The sequence below is a fragment of the Orbicella faveolata genome, unplaced genomic scaffold (genome assembly GCF_042242905.1).
Source record: "Orbicella faveolata isolate gen_17 unplaced genomic scaffold, um_ofav_v1 contig_13, whole genome shotgun sequence".
Classification (NCBI taxonomy): domain Eukaryota; kingdom Metazoa; phylum Cnidaria; class Anthozoa; order Scleractinia; family Merulinidae; genus Orbicella; species Orbicella faveolata.
In genome coordinates, this window is record NW_028301540.1 from 2,734,518 (window position 1) to 2,757,858 (window position 23,341).

Consider the following 23,341-nt stretch of genomic DNA (forward strand, 5'->3'; position numbering starts at 1 on the left):
ATGTACTATATTGCCTTCTTTATGATTTCCTCCTCCTACTGTATTTAAATTTGAAAATCCTGATTTGTGCGATACATACATCGCCTCCATTCCGTCCTGCCTCACCAGGTGAGCCTGGAGAGCCCGGAGCTCCCTGTAAATAACAAAAAATCAATTTAATTTAATTAAAAATACAAATGTAATTATTATAAAAATTATTAATTATCATTATATATTGAAATGAACTGTAAATAGGCCATTTCCTAGTTACTTTGTGCCTCTGTTTCAAAACAAGTCTTTGTGTGTAACCTTTCATACGATTAATTAAACTGAATATGTAGACAGAACACGTTTTCATATGAATGGTGTCGCAAGAAGACTCATTTTGACCTAGAGGCAAAAGGCAACTTGGAAGTGGCCTTATAATTGTTTTAAACTCTGGCTCTCACTAGATTATTCACCAATCTTTCATTACGATTTTAAATGCATATACCCAGCTAATGTAGGATATTTTAAACACTAGCCAAGTCTCATTCAATTACATCTGATTGGAAAACGTAAAATGTTCCCTTGCAAACAATCAATGATACAAATTTTAATACAGCAACTTTCATAGCATGTGGCATCATGCCCTTCATGAGGGACATGTTTATTATCGAAGTTAAAGTGGGTAAGATGACAGGAAATTAAAGCAGGGCTTTAAAACAGATGCAGGAAGTGCATCAAGTTTGCATGATTTCATCAATTAATGTAAAGCACCATGGACTATTAGTGGGTTTGGCGCTCTACAAATAATTATTTTATTCTTATTCTTGTTCTCACTCCTGCTTCTGCTCCCGCTCCTGTTCCTGTTCCCATTTTTGTTCTTGTTCTTGTTCTTATTCTTGTTCTTGTTCGTGTGCGTGTGTGTGCTCATGTTCGTGTTCGTGTTTGTGTTTGTGTTTGTGTTTGTGTTCATGTTCATGTTCTTCTTCTTCTTCTTCTTCTTCTTCTTCTTCTTCTTCTTCTTCTTATTGTTGTTGTTGTTATTATTATTACTATAGAACTCCAGCCAAAGCCAGGAATACTGAGCCAAGAAGTGTTAAGACCACTTATAAAGCAAGTTTTTTATTAGGCTAATTTTTTGTCACATTTTCACATTATCATTATTGTTATCGTTATCATTATCATTATCCTTATTGTTATTGTTATTGTTATTGTTGTTATTATTATAACTGCTATTACCAAAGAAGACTCAGTAGATTGTCTTTTGTGGGAATTACAAGCTTTGGTTAAGACTTAAGACTTAAGATCTCTAATAAATTGGTACCCGAGACATTAAGTAACTTATAAGTACTCTAATTTATGAATTTGCAGATTAATTACTATAATTTATTATTATTTCTAATTTATTTGTTAATCCTTGGGTAAGTGTAACTTTACAAAATTGCACCAATTTTTGACAGAAAGAGTAAAACACTGCTTAATGTTACAATCATAATTCCTTTTAATTGAATCAGAATGTAAGAGAAATTAACCACTGGAGCCAAAATTTAAAGTTGAAAGAAAACAAAATCCTAGAGCCAGTTCTAAGCGTGGCATTAAAAAAGTTTTATATTAAGTTACATGTACATGTAAATCTAACATGTTTCAAACATCAAACAGCACGATAATAGTGGTATGTTACACATTCCGTCCACCGGTTCAACGTTATTACATGTATATAAAATGGCTGTGGACCCAGGAAATTTATCAAGATGAGGGTTTGAAAATTTAAAGTTTAATTACTTATTTTTATCTAGTTGTGTCACATACTATGCTCCAGGTCAGAATCAATGCCATTAATGCAAGTTGAATAAAACTTGTCTAATTCTTACCGCTGTTCCAGTGTCTCCACGAAGACCTGTTTCACCAGTTTCGCCACGTTCTCCCTGTCACAAAGGGAAAAAAAAAACACATTTACTGTAGGTAACTAAATTTAAGACAGCTGGCGAGGATGAAAGAGTACAAACCAACTGCATTTAGGAACACTAGAGGTTCAGGTAGATAGATAGACACTTTTATTTAAAAGTAAAAATCTGAAGCCGGGTAATTTCAGGGTAGTCTCTTCATTCATGATCAGGCTTACAAAGCATCTCTGCCATCAATAGGAACCCTGAAGCTATTTACCTACCATAAATTACACAATAATAGGATGTATACAAAAATAAAAATATAGATATATAAAAGTAGGTTGCCAACTCCAAGGAGAGAGAGACTCTTTAGTGTAACAGCCAAGATTGCTTCCCTTCAGAGGTGTAAATTATAGATTTTGGTAACCACTTACATGTAGGCTGGTGTGAGTAGTATACTTAAAATGTTTTTACTCATCAATTAAGGTAATATTTTTAGGGGTTGCATGCAGTCAAAGAAGTAGAAATTGTTGTTGAATAGTGCTAAATCACACAAATTTTGTTTTTTGCTCATTTAATTTGTCCCTCAGTTTCTGAAACCAAAGAACTAAGAAAATATGTAGATTTACAATTTGCATATTCGCTTGGACATGAGATGCATCTATTTAAGGTGCTCTAAAAGTATGCATGCACGTTTAAGTGGCTTAAGGTAATTCTGTTGAAATTGTTCTACTATCAAACTTTTTTGAAATGGCATAATTAACATTCATGATAAGAACATTAAAAATGCTATAAAAAAATGGGGACACCGTGCTTGTTTACGCGTCACCAGGCTCTTAAAATGGGGCATTTTTACTGGTTGGGCGTTAAAAATGCGAATGACCTTCATACAGCCTGTTAAGTCTTGGTCACTTGAAAGACACAAAATTTTATCTCAAAAGTAAAGCTTCTTCTATTCACATAAGCGTGCAATATTGCTTCCTCTAAGCCGTTTTTGATTGCCTGGTTGTGGGAATATTGCACTTCCTATTTATCCTTCCACTTCACAGTTCCTTGGTTAGCTTGAAGTCCTTGCCTTGGCCAAAATACACCCAGTACAGAACTATTTTCCCAAAAAAAATCATGTTCCACCATCAAACTTTTTTTCTTCTTCAAATATGTTCTTTATTAGACTGTTCTTAGCAAATACCTCAAAAAAAATCAGGGGTCACCGTGCTCATTTAAGAGAAAAGGAGCATTTATTTCGCTATCGAGCTTAGTTTGAGGGAAATCTCTTAAGTCTTGTACGAGCACACGCTCATGTACGCGCTCCTGATGACGTGAAAATCGTGCGCAGTAGGGTTGCGCAATGCAATACTAAGAAATCGTCTTAAAGAAGTGTGTACAGTGTGAATGCAATTAACACAGATTCAAATTTGGAATTCACAAATCAGTTATTAAAACACCATGTTTAAACTAACCTCCTGTCCTCTTGTACCAGGAGGTCCTGACCTCCCAGGAGAACCCTGGAAATAAAATAAATAATAAATAAATAATTAATGAATGAATGAATAATACTACTAACAGTGTATCATCCAGTAACACCAAGCAGTATGAATGGTCAAGATGTTTTATCCTGATCATTCCTTTTATCATCCATGCTCTTTAAAAAATGATACCTGCCATAAATATAATGAAATATACACTATATAGATTTAGCCAAGCCTAAAAGTGGAGCTCCTGGTTACAATAAGTTTATCCTGGGTTGAGCCTGTGATCCAGTCAAAAACCTGTACCTGAGCAGAGGTCAACTTCAAAAAAGGATGTGACCTCAATTGACCTCTAAGCACGAGCCTGTAATATGGCCACATGATAATGGTGAGCTGATACCTTGTCTTGACAGGTTTCAATTGAACATATTGTAACATGGATGTCCAACAACAAAGATGCACACTATAAACCCGCCACTCCAAACCTCTAACAGAAAAGCCCAAGGAATGAGGTTGTTGCAGGATGACATTTCACATTGATTTTCATGAGGGGGCGTATGGATAGAGGGACGGACAATCATGTGACAACCAACAGTTTTTAGCTTGATGGGTTACCAAATTTTCTAAGTAATGGGGCTCTACTGACACATCCCTTTGGTGCCCAAGAGCTCCACTGTAATGGCTACTGTTATATATGCAACGGCCATTAACTACCTTAAGGTTAGATATTTTTAAAGAGATTTGACAGTAAACAATTTTAAAAAGTAACTCATCGTCAATTTGAGTCTGGCTTAAAGGGAAAGCATATTCCAGCTGATATAAAATTTTGTGTTGTAATATGGGTATGGCCACCCTGGAAGCTTGAGGCCATGACCTTTAAGGGAAATGTGAGTATCCAGTACATATATCCTGTTAATTTTTGACGTACCCAATTATTCCAATTTCAGAAATTAACAATTCCCTACTTGATATCCCAGGATATCTGTTCTAATTGTCCCACTTCCATTAATTTTACTCCCAAATATCCTGTGCCCCATGAATGTTTTTGCTACTGTAAATATTCTGTATTCCAGTAGCCCCTAATTGGGGCATTATAATTCTGGCAGTTAAAGAGAAAATCAATGCTGAAAAAAGGTGAAGGTGCTCAAAGAAATATTAGCCAAAATGAAAAAACTTATTTCAATTTTGGCTTGGAATCTTGTCACAAAATCAATTAGCTAATACCTCAAAGAAAATACATGTATGCGCGCTTTGTTAAAAATCATGTTTTTATAACTTGATGAACCACAGAAAAGTTCTCACAGTCACTTTGTTTGTTATTTTCTTTGAACTGTTTTCTAAATAAGATAAAAATTTTCTTCATGTTCCAGGCGAGTTATAAAAGCACTCAAGAAAGTTTGGGAGAATTTGAAAAAGCTGTGAAAACATTCATCTATTGGCTTGTGTTCCCACAGTATTTCTTATTCTCCCAAGCTACGATCCACTCCTGTCTTCTATTTCTTAAATGCAATCCACTTCTATCTGCAATCTTGTACTTCTTGCCAAAATAATTTGGCCTTTAAGACATTCCTTAACACCATACTATTATTTACTTAGCTAGACATAATTAATACTTATTAATTTAAATAATGTTAGTAGTAACTCTGCAACCAGTACTAAGGGCCCAGAACTTACAGCTTCCCCAGGAGGTCCCCTGACAGTCTGGATTCTTGATGCACCAGGGCCCTTTGAATCCTGAGAACGAATCTTTAAACACAAAATGAAACTAATATTACAACTTCGATCAGGCTTAAATATTACTGACCAAATGTTGCCAAGACTCTGAACAAGAAATTCAAGGGAAGGAAGTGGTGTAAACGTACGCCATAAAACTGGCCACTGTAGGGGGGAAGGGGAGGTCAGAAACTCCCGCATCCCGTACCCTGCTCACCTGCTTCTGGTACCTTTATCTCCTGCCTCCCGCCACCTATTCTCTCAGGCTCTGGCCCTCTATCCCCCCCCCCCCCCCCAACCAATGTTGTAACCAGAAAGAAACACAAACTTAAAATAAAGAATGAAGATAAAAGTACATGTGCATAACACTTAGTATAAGACACTTGCCAGACTCTTGAAGGGCATGGAATCTCTCAGAGTTTCTGGGATCCATATAATTATAACAAAAAGTAAACTGAGTACACATGTACATAGTTTATTCAAATAGTTGAATGGCTGGAGACTTTATCCAAATTCTTTCATTTTTCTTTTTGGGGTTTGAGCACAAGGGAAACCTCCTGATCTTCCAGATTTGGATTTTTCTAAGTTAATTATTCATCTCTACAACAATGTTCATCACTAGTCACCAAATAGATTTGAGTTTGATTAATGGTGTCTTTAAAACTTGAAAATATTGAGGAAATAGCACTACAAGTAAGAGTCAATGTGGGATAAGGATGTCTGTAAGGCTACGGTAACTGTCACTATTATTGAGAACTAGCCACTTTCGGGTCAGTGATATTTAGGCTAACCAGAGCGCTATTTAGGCTAACCGTGGTGCCATTCCTCCATTTTGTGTTTTAAAAACACCCTTTCATTAATACCTCAGCTCCGTCCTTAAAAACATCCGTCTTTAACTGTCAATTTGATATGTAGTCTGCACAGCGAAACAAGTTAAAGACAGTCCCCAGAATGCTAGCCTAATCATTTCAAGTCTCACTTGTGACAGCAATCACAATTATTGTAACAGGTTACCAACAGGGTTACCTCAGAAATTGTGAGTGGATCAGGACCTCCTTCATCTGGTCCTCCACCAGGAGGAACCAACACAAATGGGCCAGGAGGGCCAGGCCGTCCAGGAAGGCCAGGTGATCCAGGCAATCCCTTGGGTCCAGGTGAACCATCTTCACCCTGACCAAGAAGGAAATTTGCATTCAGAACACAAAACTATTTTGCAAAACCTACATAGAAGTACTACGTACAGTGTATTAGTAAGGAGCAGCTAATCATTGGTCCCTTAAAACATTTGACTGGTGACCTGCCTAATGCAGAAGTTTACTAATAGACATATTTTTTGAGTCTTACCATCTTAAAATTTTCCCCAGTCTTACATTCTCTCGATTACTAACTCTCACCAGCTTGCAAAGTCTCAAAGTTACCATTCTTCACCTCTGGAATTATGTTGTGGCCCAGGCGGGTGCAATAGTTAAGAAATTTCATTTTAGCACAATTTAAAAACACAACGCACATGCACAGTCTGTACATCACTCACATGCTTTACCAATTAAAGTTTAATACACAGGGCCAACTATACATTTACAAGTTTGAGCACACACAAGTTAACACGTTTTTTAAAGGAAATAGCTAGACAGTATATTTTAAAAGCTTAGTTCCTCATGCAATATTGAGTTATATAAGCAAGCACTTCTGAATAGTTTTAGAATACTCAAGAAGAACTTATTCAACCATGCCTCATGCTTTTCTTAAAGCACTTTTCTGGCATAAATTTGGTAAAAATTCCTGCAGCATTGTTCAGTTCCTGCATGGAACTACATGTTCATGCAGACCAATTGAACTACACAAGTAATGTCAGCTCAGGTTCATCAACAGCCGCGTTAATATTTGTATATGAAATAGGACTACCTCATGATCCAATTTGGAAATAATCAGATGGAAAAAAATTCCCAGGATTACCAAAAATTGGATGAAGCTACAGGCAGTCAAAGGAACTTTTTGAATTTCATTACTTCAAAACAGAACTGTACAAATTACTCGCCATAAATTTAAACACTGTACGTATAATCCAGACAAATTGCAAAATTAGCAAATAATCAATTGTGCACTGGAGTAGAAGTTTGGAAAAGAAGTGCAGGCTCCTTGTCTGAACAGCAGCTGTTAATCTAGGCTAGAGTCACCTAGAGTTTGAGCTGACTTAAATTTAAGCTTAAATGGCATTAGAAGTCGGCCATTCAACTTCAGAGGGAAAGCATTTCAGAAACCTACCGTTATCCCTCTGAGCCCGACAGGTCCATCAACACCAATAGGCCCTGTGGCTCCCTAAAAATATAGATTGAAATAAATTAATCTTAGTGGTAGGCCATTTCACTTTTGATGGAGAGAGAAGGTGATTTTGAAAAAAAAAATATCCTACAAGCATATTTGTACCAAAAAAATTCATGCACTTATGCATTCATGCACATTTAATAAGCAGAGAAAAAAAAACCGACAAAAATACATCATACCTACACATACGCTCTGAAATTAAAATTTCTAGTGCACGACAGGGTTCAGTACAAACTAAATTCATGCTTTTACCATATCATTCACCCCTACCTCTGCCCCCAAGAGTCTGTTCCCCCCCCCCCCCGAGTCTGTTCTCTGAGTCACATTATTGACACCACATGGTGTTAATAATGTGTCTCACAGAACTGAACTTTACATGCTTCAATAGGTTTGATGAAAAAAGTGTAAACAAAGTTCATTAAAGCAATGCAAATGAGGCTTTAACATTGAATGTTGGAAGTGAAACCATGCATGTAACATCACAGGTTTTGAAAACTAAAAAGAAATAAACAGGTGCAGTAAAAACTATAAATTAATTACAAGTTATTATTAGATTTCAAAAGCAATAAAAGTGGTCGGATGCACAAAAAGTTAACAGACTTATGTGTCCGTGCTTAGATTTATTTCATTCGTTGATCATACGTGGGCAAATATCTGTAGCAAAACAACAAAAACCAGAAAATACAAAAACTTCTTTTCATGGTCTTTTACTAAAAGTTTTTTTAGCTAAAGTGGTAGCATACAATGGTGGTTCTTAAAATAAATCCTGACACAAAGATCAGGAAGAGGATGGCAGCTGTAGGAAGGAGTTTAATCTTGTCTAATTAAAATTAATATACAACAGTGGGAGGGGGGAGGTGGAAGTACCGTGATGTAAGTATAGCCAAGCCAGTAGTATATAAAAATTGTATGATTTGTAACTGTGGCGTAAATACCGTAAAGTAAGGAATGTAACGTTATGTAAGTTGGGTATTTCGTGTAACTATCTTAATGTAGGTAATTAATGTATTAAGCTTAATGTATTGCATTGTAAGCAGTGTCTGTAAGTAGTTTGCATTGTAAGTAGTTTTGTCTGTGAGTGTGGAAGTAATTGTTTAAAAAAAAAAGATAGGCAACTGTAGATGATTGTGGAGCCAACAAAAACGTTAATGTCAAAAGGCAAACAAAAAAGGCCTTAGTTCATAACCTTACCTAAAATTAAGACCTTTGAGTTGTCTCCACTCTAAGTGTACCCGACTGATTCTACTTCCACATTTTACACACACTGTAAGTTGTCTTACACAACGTACTCCTATGAAGTCAGTAAGTAGCTGCTGAACATTTGTGAGCCTGCACAAAGGTAAACCTATTTTTAAAAAAAACTTTTTAATATGGAGTTTTTGTGAAATACCTTATCGCCTCTCGGGCCAGGATCGCCAGGCGGCCCTACCTGAAGTATAAAAAGATAAAAGGAGTTAGTGTTATTTTCAGAGTTTATTGAGATGGCAGTCAAGCGACCTAAGGTGAATTATTTTTGCCATTTTGTGTCAATAATATTGATCTTGGCCGTTTGTTTTAAGCTTAATTTTGGAATGCATGTTTTACTGGCCCATTTCATCTCAGTCATACTCATTTAATCATGCTTTCCGAGACTTTTTTCCCAGTTTTCAGCTGATTATCAGAAATAATGACTGACCACAACAACAAGTTCAACATTTGCATTCTTATATCACAGCATGTAACACAACAATATTTACCCTTCGTGGAGGTGGTGGTCGCTGTTCGGCTATGAAAAGGGAACAATAAGTGTGAGTACCAGTTAAATGAAAATGTTTTTGTTTTTTTACTCTCAGACCACTCTACATATATCCGTTTTATGTGACTTGCTTGAGACAAGCAGCTGGCAGAAGTGAACTAAATCCTTGCGCAGTTATTCAGCTACCCAAGGGTAATGAACTCTATATTGATCTGTTGACCATGCTTGTTCAGTCCAGATGGGTGGATTTTGGCATCATTCCTTTTTCTTTCTTTCTTTTTTTTTTCTTTTTTTTTTTTTCTCGCTTGTTTATGGAACTAAACTAATCCTTGACCAGAGAACAACTTGTAAGACATTTAGAAAATTATGATAAGAAGGATAACATACAAATTTTTGTATAGGTTGAAAAAATTCTGTACAAGTTGCCAAAGCAGAGTTAATGTTTTAGCGATCATAAACTTTCCACCCTGTCACAGCTCAGGCACATCTTTCTCAATTGAATGTGGCGGAAATCTGTTTGTCACATGAGCTTGGGTCAACCAAGGAATGGGCCAAAACATCCATGTATAGGGCTGGAAATTCAAATACATGGTTTTGATTGAGTGTCAGGGACTGGAGCAGAATTTCCAAGGCCTCATAAATTCTCCTCCTCCTGACGCTCAATTGAGACCATGGATTTGAACTTCCAGCCCTATACGGGGATGTTTTGGCATGTGACTTGGTTCAGCCATGCTCACAGGACAAAAAGCTTTGGTATCTTGTTTCTTACTAGCTATTAACCTGTTTACAATGTATGACAATACCAGAGAGTGATTTACATTAAAAAAAAACACAGTTGGTGATCGAATGATAAAAAAATTATTGAACTCAGTTATCCTAAGATATCATGATTTGTCAGTGTTGTGCAGATCAATTATTAATGTCTCATCCTTCAGCTTTGGCAAATAATTGATCTGCTCGGCACTGACAAAATCACAATGTTTTTTTCACCCTCATCCAGTAATTGTTAACTCATTCATTCAGATTAGTCCACATATAAGAATTAATTAAACCATTCTAAATTAAGAACTAAAGCGAACCTTGGCAAGCAGATAACTTTATCTGTTCTATGACATTTTCCAAATCATTGAAATCAGCAGTGTACACATTTCTTGTATTTCCCGCCATCTTCTCCAACTCAGCGTTATCGAAATTCTTTCCAACACCTATAGCAAATATGGTAGCTTCTTTTAATGTACGTAATTCATTTGCCGGTTGCTCAACTGAATCATCTGCCTTTCCATCTGTGATGACAATACAAACATTGGGTTTATCTTCTCTGTCTTGCGCTGGCGTATACAACTGAGTCCTTGCTTTTTCAAGTGCTTTTCCTGTGGATGTTCCGCCAGAGGGGTATTGCATGTCGTCAATGGCTTTGTCGATGTTTTTTTTGTTGAAGTAAGTCCCCAAACCAAACACCGGTTTAACATACGACGAAGACGAGTATATAATTGCACCTACATGGGTATTGTCAAAACCTACATTGAATCCATCAATCACCCTTTTTATAAAGGTCTTCATCAGGTCGAAGTTTCCTGCTCCAGCTTGCCTGATACTTCCACTGCCGTCAATCAAAAATGTCAGATCAAAGTCTTTGTCACACACTGTTGAGGTAAAGTAACAACCTGAGTTTGATGGATAATTAATTCTTTATTTATAAATACTGTTGTACCTGGCTAATTCAAACTCTGTTTTTTCGAACCCCCGTTATTTCAAACTCAAACCATTTCTCTTGGATTTGCCCTTCAGTCAGTTTACTATCGGCTATTTCAAACTCCCGCCATTTCGAGCTATTTTTTATTTCCCCTGAGAGTTCGAAATAGTGTGGTTCAACTGTAATTCTTTTCCCTCTTTCACTTGAAACTACTTGAGGTATACTCAGCTCGTTGTCAACTTGAAAATGACGTACGCCTGTTCTGCAGGCTAGATAGTTAACTACCACAGTAACAAGTTTGTCAAGCTGAAGTCTGTAGTATTATAACACTTGCCCTGATGAAGAATATGAGAAGTTTTATTACCGTTTCTAAGAAAGCATAACTAAACATGAAGATATATAAAGTATACTGCATGCAACAAAGAAGATACACTAGCCGAGGAACTTATTTGCATAATTTAACATATAAATCGGCTGGCAATAAATCTAGCTTGTGAGAGGAAAATAATGTAACAATATAATATTAATAGTAATAATAATACTGTATTGATAAAAATTTAGATAGCGCGACTTTCCATGAAATCGTATAAAGTCAGCATTTCGAATTCAACATTTTGCAGTATTTGTTTCATACGAACTGTATTTCGCGGCAGATTTGTCGTTCTTATTCAAAAAGGTGGCGAACTGGGCGATCTTTGTATGGTTTGAGTTACACTGTCACACAATGAAACTATAAGACAAAACCCCTCTATTTCAGCATTCCTGTGTCGTGCAGTGGCCTATCGTATCGGTTATCGTCTTCAGATTATAAAACAACGGTCATCATAGTTCGCTTTTTGCACCCAATGACCAGAACTTAACACAAAAAGAGCTTTTTTTTTTTCAGTTGTTTGAAGCATACGGGAGTTTCCCTCCTTGTTCTTCGTAGTTCTACAATATGAACGAAAACTGGCGTGCTAAACATTCGTGAGATAACACGTTACGTGAGTTCCAAACCCCGGGAAACCACAAGATCGGCCTGTTGCGGTTCTAATCTTCGTTTTCCAAATTTTACCATCAAGCATGAAATTTTTTTCGCCTTCAGTCATTTATGATCAAAATATCTTATTCTTAACTTTTCTGGTGATGTAAATGTTAATATGTTCGATGTCTTAAAGTGATTACTGGCAGATTTTCCGTTGAGCACCGGAATGGCTTTCCTTGTGATAACAATATCTGTTGTCTTTGAATTTATGATCACGCAGGCATGTGTCTGAAGACCTACTGCTACCTTTTCTCAGAGAATGTCTTATTTAAAGAACTTTTCAGCAACACTAAGTACCTCTTACAGCCCATACACGTCTTTGGTATACAAAAGGGGCATTTAAGTCAATAATCATAATTTGCGTTTGAATATAGTTAAGTTTAATTCTCGGGTTTATTTAATTTTCTATACTTTGCCAACTTCATGTAGAATTTACACATAACAGCTGGCAGGCGAAATATCAGTTATACCGTTTCCCTTGGCTTAAACTGTTAACTCGATTTAATAGTGGAGTAACTTGTACGAGCTTGGGGTACACTGTCGATCTGACTACTATCGTCTCACGCACACGACGTGCTCTAAAGACACGCGACGGGTTTGCAATGTCGTTTATATACACGAGGGGTTGCGCAGAAAGGTTTACAACTGTTTCACATTGTATCGATTATCTTAAATTTTTTTGTCCCTACCGTTTCCTTCCTCTTCGCCTCCTTCACCTTCTCCGCCTTCCTCTTGGGCGTACGCCGCACTAAGAAGAAGACAGACTACCGCTAACAGGCGCAGAGGCATTAAAGAGTTGTTGGAGGAGACCATGTTTGATAGCAAAGCGTCGTAAACAGGCCCTCCTTGGCGCAAAATGCGTACAAGTACACAACGCCAGCAAGAGACCTTACAACGACCCAATGGCTACAGAAGACGAAAGAAAGTGGTCTGTCTGCACCTTTGAAACAAAATACGTGTACTATAAAATTGTGAGCTGCATTCATATGTTGGGGTCAATTGTCTGTAAAGCGCGTATGTGAATAACGCGGTATTGTTCTCTGTTGCTTGTGACGCGCGCCAGATACAGGGATTCTCAGTGTAGGGGCTTTTAATACGTACATATTTTGTTATGTCAAGATTTCTGTTACGATGCAGATGTCATTCGAAAGAATGGTCTTCGTTGTCACGACAAACCCAATCAGCCCATGGATAAATCACGCCTTTTTTTCAACGAGAGACACTTAGAGCCACAGTTTTTCGTAGCTTCCCGCATTGCTGTTCACATTGTATAAACGAGGCAAACATCATGTCACAAATCAGGCGACGAAACAACATGGCTTTGTCATTGTGAAGTGCTTCGAAAATTCCTTGATAGCAAGGTCACGCAGCTGCTAAACATCTTTTTGCTTTTTGTACACTTAATATTCGGTTGGCCATTACTACAACCAGATTTGATAAAAGTAAAAGCTATATAATGTCTTAACTGGAACCATTAAATCTTCTACCTACATCTTTCTTGGCATTTTCAGACTGGTAGATTTGATGGATTTGCGTGATTTATTGATAACAGAAATTTTTTATGGCATTCGGAAGCTCACACGGGCTTGCGTGACTGTCTGGCGTGCCACAACACACGTCACGCACCTTGACCCACATATGTTATTGTAAATAATGCAATGCAACACTGTCTGTCGATTGTAAGTATTTTTAAGTATTTATTACAGCATGTACAAATAATATCAGATCTTTTTGTTGACAAAGTATTGAATTAGTAAACGAAGTTTCCATCACCTTAAATAATTGAAAAAATTCGTTAGAAAAAGAGGAAACATCTCACGTTGCGTCCGCACTACGCCGGAGAAATTTGAAAACGCAGCTTTATTCCAACGGTTAGGTCTACCGCCCACACTAACACGTCACGAAAACGGGGCTTATCGTAAACACTATTCAAACTGAAGGACTTTGAAAACGCCGGCTTTGCGCTTTAGTGTGGACGGAAAACATTTTGAAAACGGAGCTTTTCGAAAACGCCGCTTCAAACCGGAGGAATTCGAAAACGCCGTCTTCGCGTTTTCGTGTGGACGGAAAACATTTTGAAAACGGAGCTTTTCGAAAACGATGACATCACGATAGTCATGTGATTTCCCTGACCGAGTTTTCCTCAAACACAAATCCAAAATGACCGGTAATGGTTGCGTTTTAAAATTCCTCCGGCGTGGTGTGGACGGAAACCATTTGATGCGTTTAAAAAGTGGAACCTCCGTTTTTAAATTCCTTCAGTATAGTGTGGACGGTGCCTTAGGCCAAGTTCAGACGCCGTACTTCACATGGACCGAATCAAATGCAAATGTATTTTCATTTTTAATTGAACGCTGGCGTTACATATTTAGCTTGAGCAAGCTCTAGACATTTCTTATTTGCCTGGCTACAAAGCCCAGTAGTTCATGGCAGAGGAACATGGGGAGGTCTGTCAAGGTAGAGGCCCGATAAAAGGACCATTTACGCTGGCACCAAGTGGATTATTCTGGGAGATCACTGCGTCTTCGTCAACAGTTCTTTGAGTCTCAGTTGAGCGCAGTCGGCCGTTAGTCGAGCCTCGGGGTCTGGATCCCAGCATTCCTGCACTGTCTGACAAATCAGTTTCACGCCCTGTAGCGAGAGCAAAACAAAAAACTCTCCGTTGTTGTTATCATTTCAAAGTAGAAAATATACTGAGATAAATTTCTAGTTCTATATTATCCAGTATTTTGCCGTGATCAAGGATTGTGGGTGAGTTCATGCAACTTACAGAAGCAAAATTAAATATAAATTAAAGCGAACTAGCGTGTACAAAAAGGTTTGGGTTTATCTTTTTACCAGTGGAATGGCCACCATTTAGTTTGTGCGTTACGTATATTGATCTTCAATAAAGACAGTTTGCTATCTTTCGTTCTCACAAGGCAGGTTGATGCTGTCAACCTGTTCTTTACATTCAGTATTCCTTGCCTAACCTATACTTTTATTCCTGGTGAAAACCTTTAGAGCCAGACAGTAAGCTACTATCTTAAGCCTGGTTTTAACTAGCGACGCAAGCACAAGCGCAAGCACAAGTGCAAACACAATAATTCTTATTTCACCGTAAAAACGGTCTTGACACAGGCATGAGCGCAAGCACAAGCACAAGGAACAAAATTTTCTTTTTCTTGTGCCTGCACTTATGCTTGCGTTTGCCCTGCAACAAGTGAAAATGAAATACCGCTCAGGCATAATAAAAACACAAGGATATTTACCACACGTGGTTATGTTTGGCCAGTGAAAACACTGTATCCAGATTACCTGCTTTGCTTGTGCTTTGCTTTGCTTGTGCTTAAGCTTGTGTTTGCGTCGAATTTCGTTTAACTTGGGTCATCCCTATTCTTTTGCTTGCGCTTGTGCTTGCGTCCTTAGTGAAAACCAGGCTTTATAATTTCTCCTTTCAATCGTCTCGCATGTATAACTATGAATGGTTATCTTTTTTCAATGCCATTGAAAAGCCGTAATCCACTTGGATAATTGGACGGAATCGGTCATTCCACAAATAACACAGACGGGTTGTGTGACTGTACAGTACCATTTTCACTGAAAGCATGAATACGTTAATAGTTACTGGCGTTTTTTTTTTTTTTTTTTCATCCTACAAGGTTCGTTCCCCGGGTAAAGTTACCTCATGCTCAGTTCCTGGCAGGTGAGGTCTACACTGCTTTAGTGCAACAACTTCAATCATATTGTTCAATGTCACATCAGTGCCAACCGTCTCTGCAAAAGGTAGGTGATACTCATCGAGACGCGCATCTGAAAACAAAACATTAATTCGCTCTTCTCGCTCAGAAGTCCTTTACATTTATTTATTTATTTATTTATTTATTTATTTATTTATTTATTTATTTATTTTCTTAAGTAACGAAAGTGTCGGGTAGAGATGTGCTCAAAGGAAGGGCCAGCTAAATGAACAGGGCCAATCTTTGTCTTTTCTCCATAAGCTCCGGTCTTATGGGCCACTCCTTGGCTCGTATGCAGACTTTACCTTTCTTTACCTTATTCGAACTGTGAATCCTCTCAATATTAAAATTTGCAATCAAGGGACCAAACAGTCCATCTCACAAAGGGTTTGTAAGAGTTTTTGCTTGTTATGTTTGCTAAGACACTGCAAAAGTTAGATGCGTTATACGTCTGCGACGTATCGTTCGTCTTCCAAGGGAAATACGGCTATTATTAACCTTTTTGCTTCACTGAGCAAGTGAGAGGGTGACAGTGCCGTATTTACCTGCAACCTCGCAACGTGAAATGATCTCCCAGAGCACCAAGGCCATTGAGTAGATATCCATTTGCTTAAAGGCGTCCGTGCTGCCCAGGTCCGCAGTTGCAAGCAGCTCCTCAGGAGACATGTATCTATATGTTCCCACCTGTATCTGTTGAGATCAGACGCCTAGTCAAGCCTGGTTCCTGGGGGGGGGGGGGGGGGGGTGAAAAGAGCGGTTTTGCTACCTCTTAGGGTGTTCAGGTCCACAGCGGGAGTCCTGTGGTATCTTTTAGGAGGTTGAACCGAAACAAATGACAGGAGATAATGTGTTGTTTTAGAATTGGTACCTCTTGAGGGTAAAAAAATCCAAGCCACGCCCACAAAACAGGATTATGGTGCCTTTTAGGAGCTCTTTTCAAAATTTCCGACGAACACCCCCTTCCTTTTTACATGGGAGACCCCCCTCCTTGGACCTGGTTCTGTCACACTTGCAACATAACGACATAAGAAGGACGTTTTGTAGTTATGTTTGCGGAGTGAACATGCTGACATAATGACATATTAGCAACATAACAGCATGAACATAACGACATGCACATACAAAAACCGATCTCTTCCTGGTTCTCATTACCGATATAAGCGATATATTTTGTCGTAATTCATTATGTCCTTATGTCGCTAGAGTGACCAGACCTCAGCGGAATCAACAGCGTTGGCCTCATCATCAATCAACAACGGTGGACTCATGCTTAGTGCTCTCGACTCAGGATCGAGCGGTCCCCCGGGCCGGGTTCGAGTCCTGGCCGGGGACATTGTGTTGTGTCCTTGTGCAAGACACTTTCACAGTACCTTTCACCGCCCAGGTGTACAAATAGGTACAGGCGAACTTAATGCTGGGGGTAACCGTGCGATGCACTCGCATCCCATCCAGGGGGGAGTGGAAATATTTGTAGTCGCTTCATGCTACAGAAACCGGGATAAGCTCCGGCCGATGGGCCACTTGGCTCGTATGCAAACTTAACCTTTTACCTTTATTGGACTTTTACAAGATGAACCAAATTCTACGCTATGATTGGCGACCCAAGCGGGTCGAGATTTTCCGCGGTATTCCGATAGAAAATGCTGTCCTGTATGCTATATAATAAACCTGCTATTAACCAAGGGTAAGGGTTAATTTTCATGTGTACCCTCGACTTAAAGGGACACTGTCACGATATATTTGCTTAAAACTGTTATAAATTCACGAAATGGTTCCTAAATTTATCTAATAACAACTTAATTAGCTCTAACTAAATGATTAAAAGCAATTTCTTGAAGAAAGTCCACACTGCAGCAACATTTTTGCAAAATTTCAACGATTTTCGAGCCAAACTTGAAGCTTTGAAAAACTGACATGCAGACGCTTTTTCAAAAATCCATATCATAATGCGTTTCTACCCTCGCCATCGTTAGCCATCCTCACTTCCTAATGGGTTCAAATTATTTGTCGAGTACTGCCCTACAAAATAAAACCATTATTGTTCAGCTTCCAAAGATCGATATATGTTTTCGAGATTTCCAAAATCATGCTAAAATTTGTGGCAGTGTCCCTTTAAGATGACTGGATAGTAGCCTCGGTCTGCCTGTTTATCGGTTTGCCTGTTTATCGATCTCGACTGCAACTCAGTTCATAAACACAGGAAAAAAAAAAGATCTTAAACATGACTGAACAAGATGATAAGTCGCCCAGTACCTCGCCGTTGAAATACAATTTAGAATTGACTTACGTTTTTGCTTTCGTCTTCAACAGAATTCAAGAGCACTGCTAGGCCGAAATCTGAAATAACACTGGTGCCATCTTTTCTCACAAGCACGTTGGTGCTTTTTAAATCTCGATGAGCAACAGCAACTTTTGTACCACCAGCTTGAAAACTCTCGGAGTGAAGGAATGCAACGGCACTTGTGATACCACTCGCTAATACCATAGCTTCACTCCAACTCAGAACTTTCTTCTCCAGATACTCCCGAAGAGATCCATTCTCGCAATACTCCATTATGAACCATAAGGGATCGTTGTCTTGGTTACGAGCCTCCCTCAAGGTTGTTAGCTTTGGAATATTTGAATGTCCTACTGACAAAAGTTCATATATGTTGCGCTCTTTCTGCCAGGCCGAGATGGATGTTATTGGAAAGATCTTCACCGCAACGAGTTGTCCCGTAAAACGACCCTTCCAAACAGTAGCACATCGTCCTTGAGAAAGCACTGTCTCCAGCGCTACAAATTTGTTTAGTTCAGCATCCTGAATGATTCTTTCATGATCACTATTGAATTCACTTGTAAAAGAATCTTCGACGACCTCAAACAGTTTTGTTTCCAAGTGGCCGTTGCTGCATCTGCGAAGTCGAGCTATCAGCCCGGCAATAAGTAACGGTAACGGGACCGCAGCTAAACTGATCCACACGATGGTGAACACCCTGCTGGATTGTTTATCAGCTGGCATCACAGCTGTGGGCTCTTTTTCTTCTGTCCTTGAGGAATTCTCAGTGACATTACCTACGGTAAGTAGAGTATTATATTGTTAGCAGTGTAAGCAGCCCGTATTGCAAGTAATTGTATTTTCTGTAAGGAACTGTATTGAGTGTTGTATCGGCAGCATAAGTAACCCGTATTGTAAGTAACGTAAGTAAGTATTGTAGAACTGTGTTTTGTAAATTGAAATTATTAACAAAAAAAAAATTACCTACGGTACACAAAAAATGGAAATGTGGTTTGGTGTGTACCAGGCAAATTCACATAAAGAGGAAGAAGACAGTGCAAAATTAATTCCCTTCGACAGACGCCTGACATAGTCTACACATCAATGACTTCGCATGCTGGAAATCAGAGAATTAACTCAATAAATGGATCCACAGCTACTTTGACAATGTTATGACGAAATTCATGATCAATAACAGGACAGACGCATGAAAAACGGAAGGCAGTAATGTACAGTACTTACGTTTCTGACGAAGCCGTTTCGGGTTTTCACTGCTAAGGGCTTGTTTCCAGTCTTCTTTGACTGGTTCAATGGGCTTTCTATTACAGCCAGTGCCCTGGCAAAGACAGGTTCTTGTTCCATTTAGAACTGTGGCTTGACACTTTGAGTTGTAATGAGAAGAGTTGGAGAATGGAGGAAGACGAAAACAGCTTGTGAACATTACCACCCTGTTGTTTTTCCAGCGCCATGTGGCCAGGCAAAGATCATTGTTTCTTTTACAGAGTTTCGTTCGGCGACAGTTGCTTTGGCAAACACCAGTTGATTTGCTGCAGTGTGCAAATGATTCCCGGCAGGACGCACATGATCGACTGCACTGTGTGTGCGTTATATCTGAAAATACGAGGAAAACTACATCGAACCAGGATTTCAAGTGAGAACTCAAGTCAGGATCGCGAGTTAGGATTTCGAGCCAGGATTTTAGACGAGGATCAGTTGGCTTTCAGTCTTTGTTGCTTGCTGTTAAGTTAGGTTCCTCTCCGAATTGCTCACATCTAGCTTTCACTCCGGTTAATTTGCGGTCAGCGTTCACTTCGGATTGCTACGGTTAACTGTTTCTCTGGTTTGGTTCCGGTTAGATTTCATTAGTTACAGCAATGCTATGTATGTATATACATTTTATACTATTAATTATAAATCCACTAGCGTTTATCACGAATGCCGCTCTCTTATTGGCTACGCTTCTCACTATCTATTCTATTGTAGACAGTGAGTAGCCTAGCATTGTGTGGTTGTTAAAAAGCGGCCGCTTCTTCTCGTTTTCGAGGTGTCTGTGATTTAGATAAAGTTTGAACGACTACTAGATTGATACTAAAACAATTAGATTATCTGCTCGACATTTCTATCGCGTGATAGTTAACTCAGGCTGCGCCCTCGTCAACTATCTAGAAATCTCGAGCTCATAGTCTCAGAATTATTACATGTAAATTTTGTGTAAAAATCACATAGATGTCATGGTACACTGTGAACGGGGACGGTCTCACTCTGTTCCCAAAATATAATCCTAATTCAAGATCCTGACAAGAAATCCGACTCGAAATGCCGTGCATCCATAGTTAGTTTATCCCTGTAAATGTAGATGTGGCTATTACACAGATCGAATCAAACTGGGTTATCTTCTTATCACTTCAAGTATAATCACTTTTCACACAGGTTAATTCAGGGTCGCTTGCCACCGTGTACACTGAAATTGATCCAACAAACGAGACTATTTATTGTGACAGATTCGATCACTTCCACTTCGTTGGCGTGAAACTCGCTTCCTTGGGCGTAATATAAGGTGGAGCCAAACAGTTACTTCCTCTATTTATTTTTATCCATTTCTCTTGTTATTCGGCCCATCACTTATCTTTCTTCCTCCTGTGTTCTTCCTTCTAATGCACTTCCCGTGCTGATACTGTTAATCAAAGTACTGTTAGCAGTATTTTTGACCAGGCAGACTGGCTCGGGTTGTTCAGATAATGCTTTCCACCGGATAAATCACTATCTAGTGGATAGCGCGGTTTGTTTTCTTAACACTTATGAACTTGATAGCGATTTCTCCGGTGGATAGCGTTTCCTACCCTTCGAACAACTAGGGCTTGGTAATAAAAAGTATCGCTCATAACATGAGATATGTCTTTTGCTCTACAGATAAAAATTAGCATCAGTTTTAACTAGCAGGGGATAACATGGTAAATTTGATGCGTAGTGCCAACCGACTAACAAAATATAAATCCAAAAACCTCCATGAATTAACTTACCTAGAGCCAGGACGATTATCATCAATGTGATTTTCCTGGCTAAACGAGTGTTCACGTTAACCGTCCCTGTCATACTTCAAGAACAGACAAGACCTGTTGAGGTTAAGTACACTGTCTTATGAGCGTGTGCACTTTGAGTTCAATTCACTTGTAATGTGCGTCTAATAACAGACATAAAAGCGAAAGAGTTACACGTTTTTGTATACAAAAACACCTCGTTTAGTCTACACTTGCTATTAAGGAAAGAAATTACGCCCTTTGTGTATCAAATAGGGGCGCATGTCCACTTGTAATTGGATATTGACTTGAACAATTAACAAACGTGAAAGTGTTAATGAGCGTAAAAAGCAGCAACTTTGCGTGCCAACTCCTTCACGTACCTGTTTGCTCGCAAAAAAAAAACTCCTCTTTCAAAGCTAACGGTCGTAAAAAGAAATCATTCTGCAGCTAAGAGACTACAACGGTTAAATTAATTATATTAGTCTCGCTAACCATGATCGAAGAGCAATTATGTTAGTAATGTTAAGTTTGTTTGCGAACAAAGAGAGGGTCTTACGGAACACGTGTCGTCAGCGACACAAATTTAAGTGATTTCTGAACAATAACCACGGTTGATCGAAAGACGACCAGCAGATATTTGTTCTTTTTAATCAACATATTTCACATGCAGGGAATCAATGCTGAAGATAAAAAAAATTGATTTGGAAAGCCAAAATAGATCAAAATATCCAAGAATACAGGATGAATAACCTTATCTAGCGTTGGTGGCTTTGTTTGTTTGTGTAGCTTTGTTTGTTTGTGTAACTTGTGGAGGTGCGGTGGTCTCACGGTTGGTGCACTTGACTCCGGATCAAGCGGTCTGGGTTCGAGCCCTGGCCGGTGACATTGCGTGGTGTGCAGGAGCCATAATCGGGGACGGAGACCGTAAGTCTCGGGATTCGCGCGCACCTATGATATGGGACAATTTTTCTATTTTTAGAACAAATTGCGCCATCCTGACGTCATATATCCGCGTGTATTCACGCACATGTCAGGGGCTCTCGCGTGGATGTTGTCACGTTGCGTGATCAAATGGTGAGAGTTAGAGATTCTCTTACGTATTTTTCACAGCGATGGTAGGGAATAAGGCAGGGAATACGAACCAGGGCGCTTATATGTAGTTTAATGCTCTGAGCTAACAGAAAAGGTGGGTTTTTCAGGGTCGAAAACAAGACTTCAATCTCGCGCTGGGAATGCATAATAAGATCTGCTCACGCTAGTTGTAAGCTCACGCGTATGCTTAAGAATATAGCAAGAAAACTCTCTACTCTGGTATCGAGTTAATTTGTGAGTTTCTCAGACAATGTTTAATCATAACCAAAACCTGTTTTGATGGTTTCTTATTGTCTCTGCTTGTTTGGTGAATTTGCAAAGGTTTTTGAAAGGAAAGTCTGACGCGTACAATTAGCTCATTTGCATAGTGCAGCTCGTGCACTTTCAAGTCCGAGTCGGTGTTTTCAATTGTCAACAAATCTTGACAAAGATTTCTTTCGTTATCTTTTGTGTTGAGATGCTGCAACAAATTTCACGAATGCAAAAAAGGCTACTAACATCATGTGTGTTTCTTCAACATAAGCATAGTGAAGTTTTACACTGCGAAAATGAAAATAGACAAGGAGTTTTTATAACTCGATCAACAAAATCGAAATCGTTATTCCAAGTTGATTAAAGAAAGCGTCATCGTAACTTTGCTGATTGTTTCTGCTTTATTCACATATTTTCAGCTTAGCTTTTAATATGTTCTAAAACATTTATCAATCTTAAACATATTTAAAAACTATAGAGCTATTGTTGGAGTTCGATGTACGCTTTCACACGAAAGTGCGGCGGAAGTACAATTTGTCATGTTTACTGACTGTACAAAACACGCATCGGCGGGCGCTCTCATTCATCGACAACAGAGAATTTACTGGATTTTTACACGAATAAAACTGAGCAGTATCTATGGACATAAAGTTATTAAGCCTCGATGAAACATCAAGCGTTGCTTACAATTCAAGCGAAACTCAAACTAGCAATTATTTTGTTTTACTTTTCGGTCGCGATAGACTGACAAATTCCTCGCAAGCGTGTGGCAAGAGGAGCTATGAAACTATGAAGACCTGAAGTTCTGCTATATCTGAATATATCCAGCTAGTTTTTTGCTGTGTAATGGAAAAGCTGTTAATCTTCAACATATGTGAAATTTAAAGTGGAGTAATGTACAGCTCATGTAAAAGAAGCATCAGTCGGAACACAACTTGGTCAGCGATATATATAAGCTTACAGCGGAACATACCTAAATTCGACACTGTCTTACTTCACTCAAACTGGAGCAGCTTACGACGAAAATACTTAAGCAAAACTCCAACAGACGTAAACGCGTTGACTTGTGGGGCAAAAACATGAAACATTTCGGGAATTTCGGACGCCATTTCCCCCGCGCGACATCCGCAAAAATCCTCGCACCATGCACGCGCGTGTGCCGCAGGTGATGGCGCAATTTGTTCTAAAAATAGAA

The 23,341-nt window shown here is 38.8% G+C and overlaps 2 protein-coding genes and 1 long non-coding RNA gene across 3 annotated transcripts in view; 1 reads left to right on the plus strand and 2 right to left on the minus strand.

Moving 5' to 3' along the window:
• Positions 1-12,828, minus strand: part of LOC110053893 (uncharacterized) — a 64,295-nt gene extending 51,467 nt beyond the window's left edge. The window contains exons 1-10 of the mRNA XM_089284056.1: positions 12,496-12,828; positions 10,169-10,732; positions 9,091-9,119; positions 8,745-8,783; positions 7,295-7,348; positions 6,059-6,202; positions 4,994-5,065; positions 3,311-3,355; positions 1,836-1,889; positions 80-133 (exon numbers count right to left, since the gene is read on the minus strand). Of these exons, the coding sequence (XP_089140182.1) occupies positions 80-133; positions 1,836-1,889; positions 3,311-3,355; positions 4,994-5,065; positions 6,059-6,202; positions 7,295-7,348; positions 8,745-8,783; positions 9,091-9,119; positions 10,169-10,732; positions 12,496-12,619 (1,179 nt within the window). The 5' untranslated portion in view covers positions 12,620-12,828. The remainder of the gene's footprint in view (positions 1-79; positions 134-1,835; positions 1,890-3,310; positions 3,356-4,993; positions 5,066-6,058; positions 6,203-7,294; positions 7,349-8,744; positions 8,784-9,090; positions 9,120-10,168; positions 10,733-12,495) is intronic.
• LOC149114637 (uncharacterized) lies at positions 8,779-9,931 on the plus strand. The gene is made up of 2 exons (XR_016205841.1): positions 8,779-8,856; positions 9,069-9,931. It is a non-coding gene; the product is annotated as an uncharacterized LOC149114637 (long non-coding RNA).
• A 1,267-nt stretch (positions 12,829-14,095) lies between the features above and the next one.
• On the minus strand, positions 14,096-19,223 carry LOC110053896 (TGF-beta receptor type-2-like). Its single transcript, XM_089283931.1, has 5 exons — positions 19,025-19,223; positions 17,813-18,579; positions 16,071-16,215; positions 15,471-15,598; positions 14,096-14,437 (listed from the first exon to the last, which is right to left on the minus strand). The coding sequence occupies exons 1-5, from the start codon at positions 19,221-19,223 to the stop codon at positions 14,321-14,323; spliced, it is 1,356 nt and encodes a 451-aa protein (XP_089140057.1). The 3' UTR covers positions 14,096-14,320.
• Between the last annotated feature and the right edge of the window lie 4,118 nt (positions 19,224-23,341).

Excerpts from the sequence above, each read along its gene's own strand:
- LOC110053896 (XM_089283931.1), bottom strand. The coding sequence starts at position 19,223 with ATGTTCACAAGCTGTTTTCGTCTTCCTCCATTCTCCAACTCTTCTCAT. Across the intron at positions 15,599-16,070 it reads TTCACGTTGCGAGGTTGCAG|ATGCGCGTCTCGATGAGTAT; the intron begins GTAAATACGGCA and ends TTTTGTTTTCAG. Across the intron at positions 14,438-15,470 it reads TGCCAGGAACTGAGCATGAG|GGCGTGAAACTGATTTGTCA; the intron begins GTAACTTTACCC and ends CTCTCGCTACAG.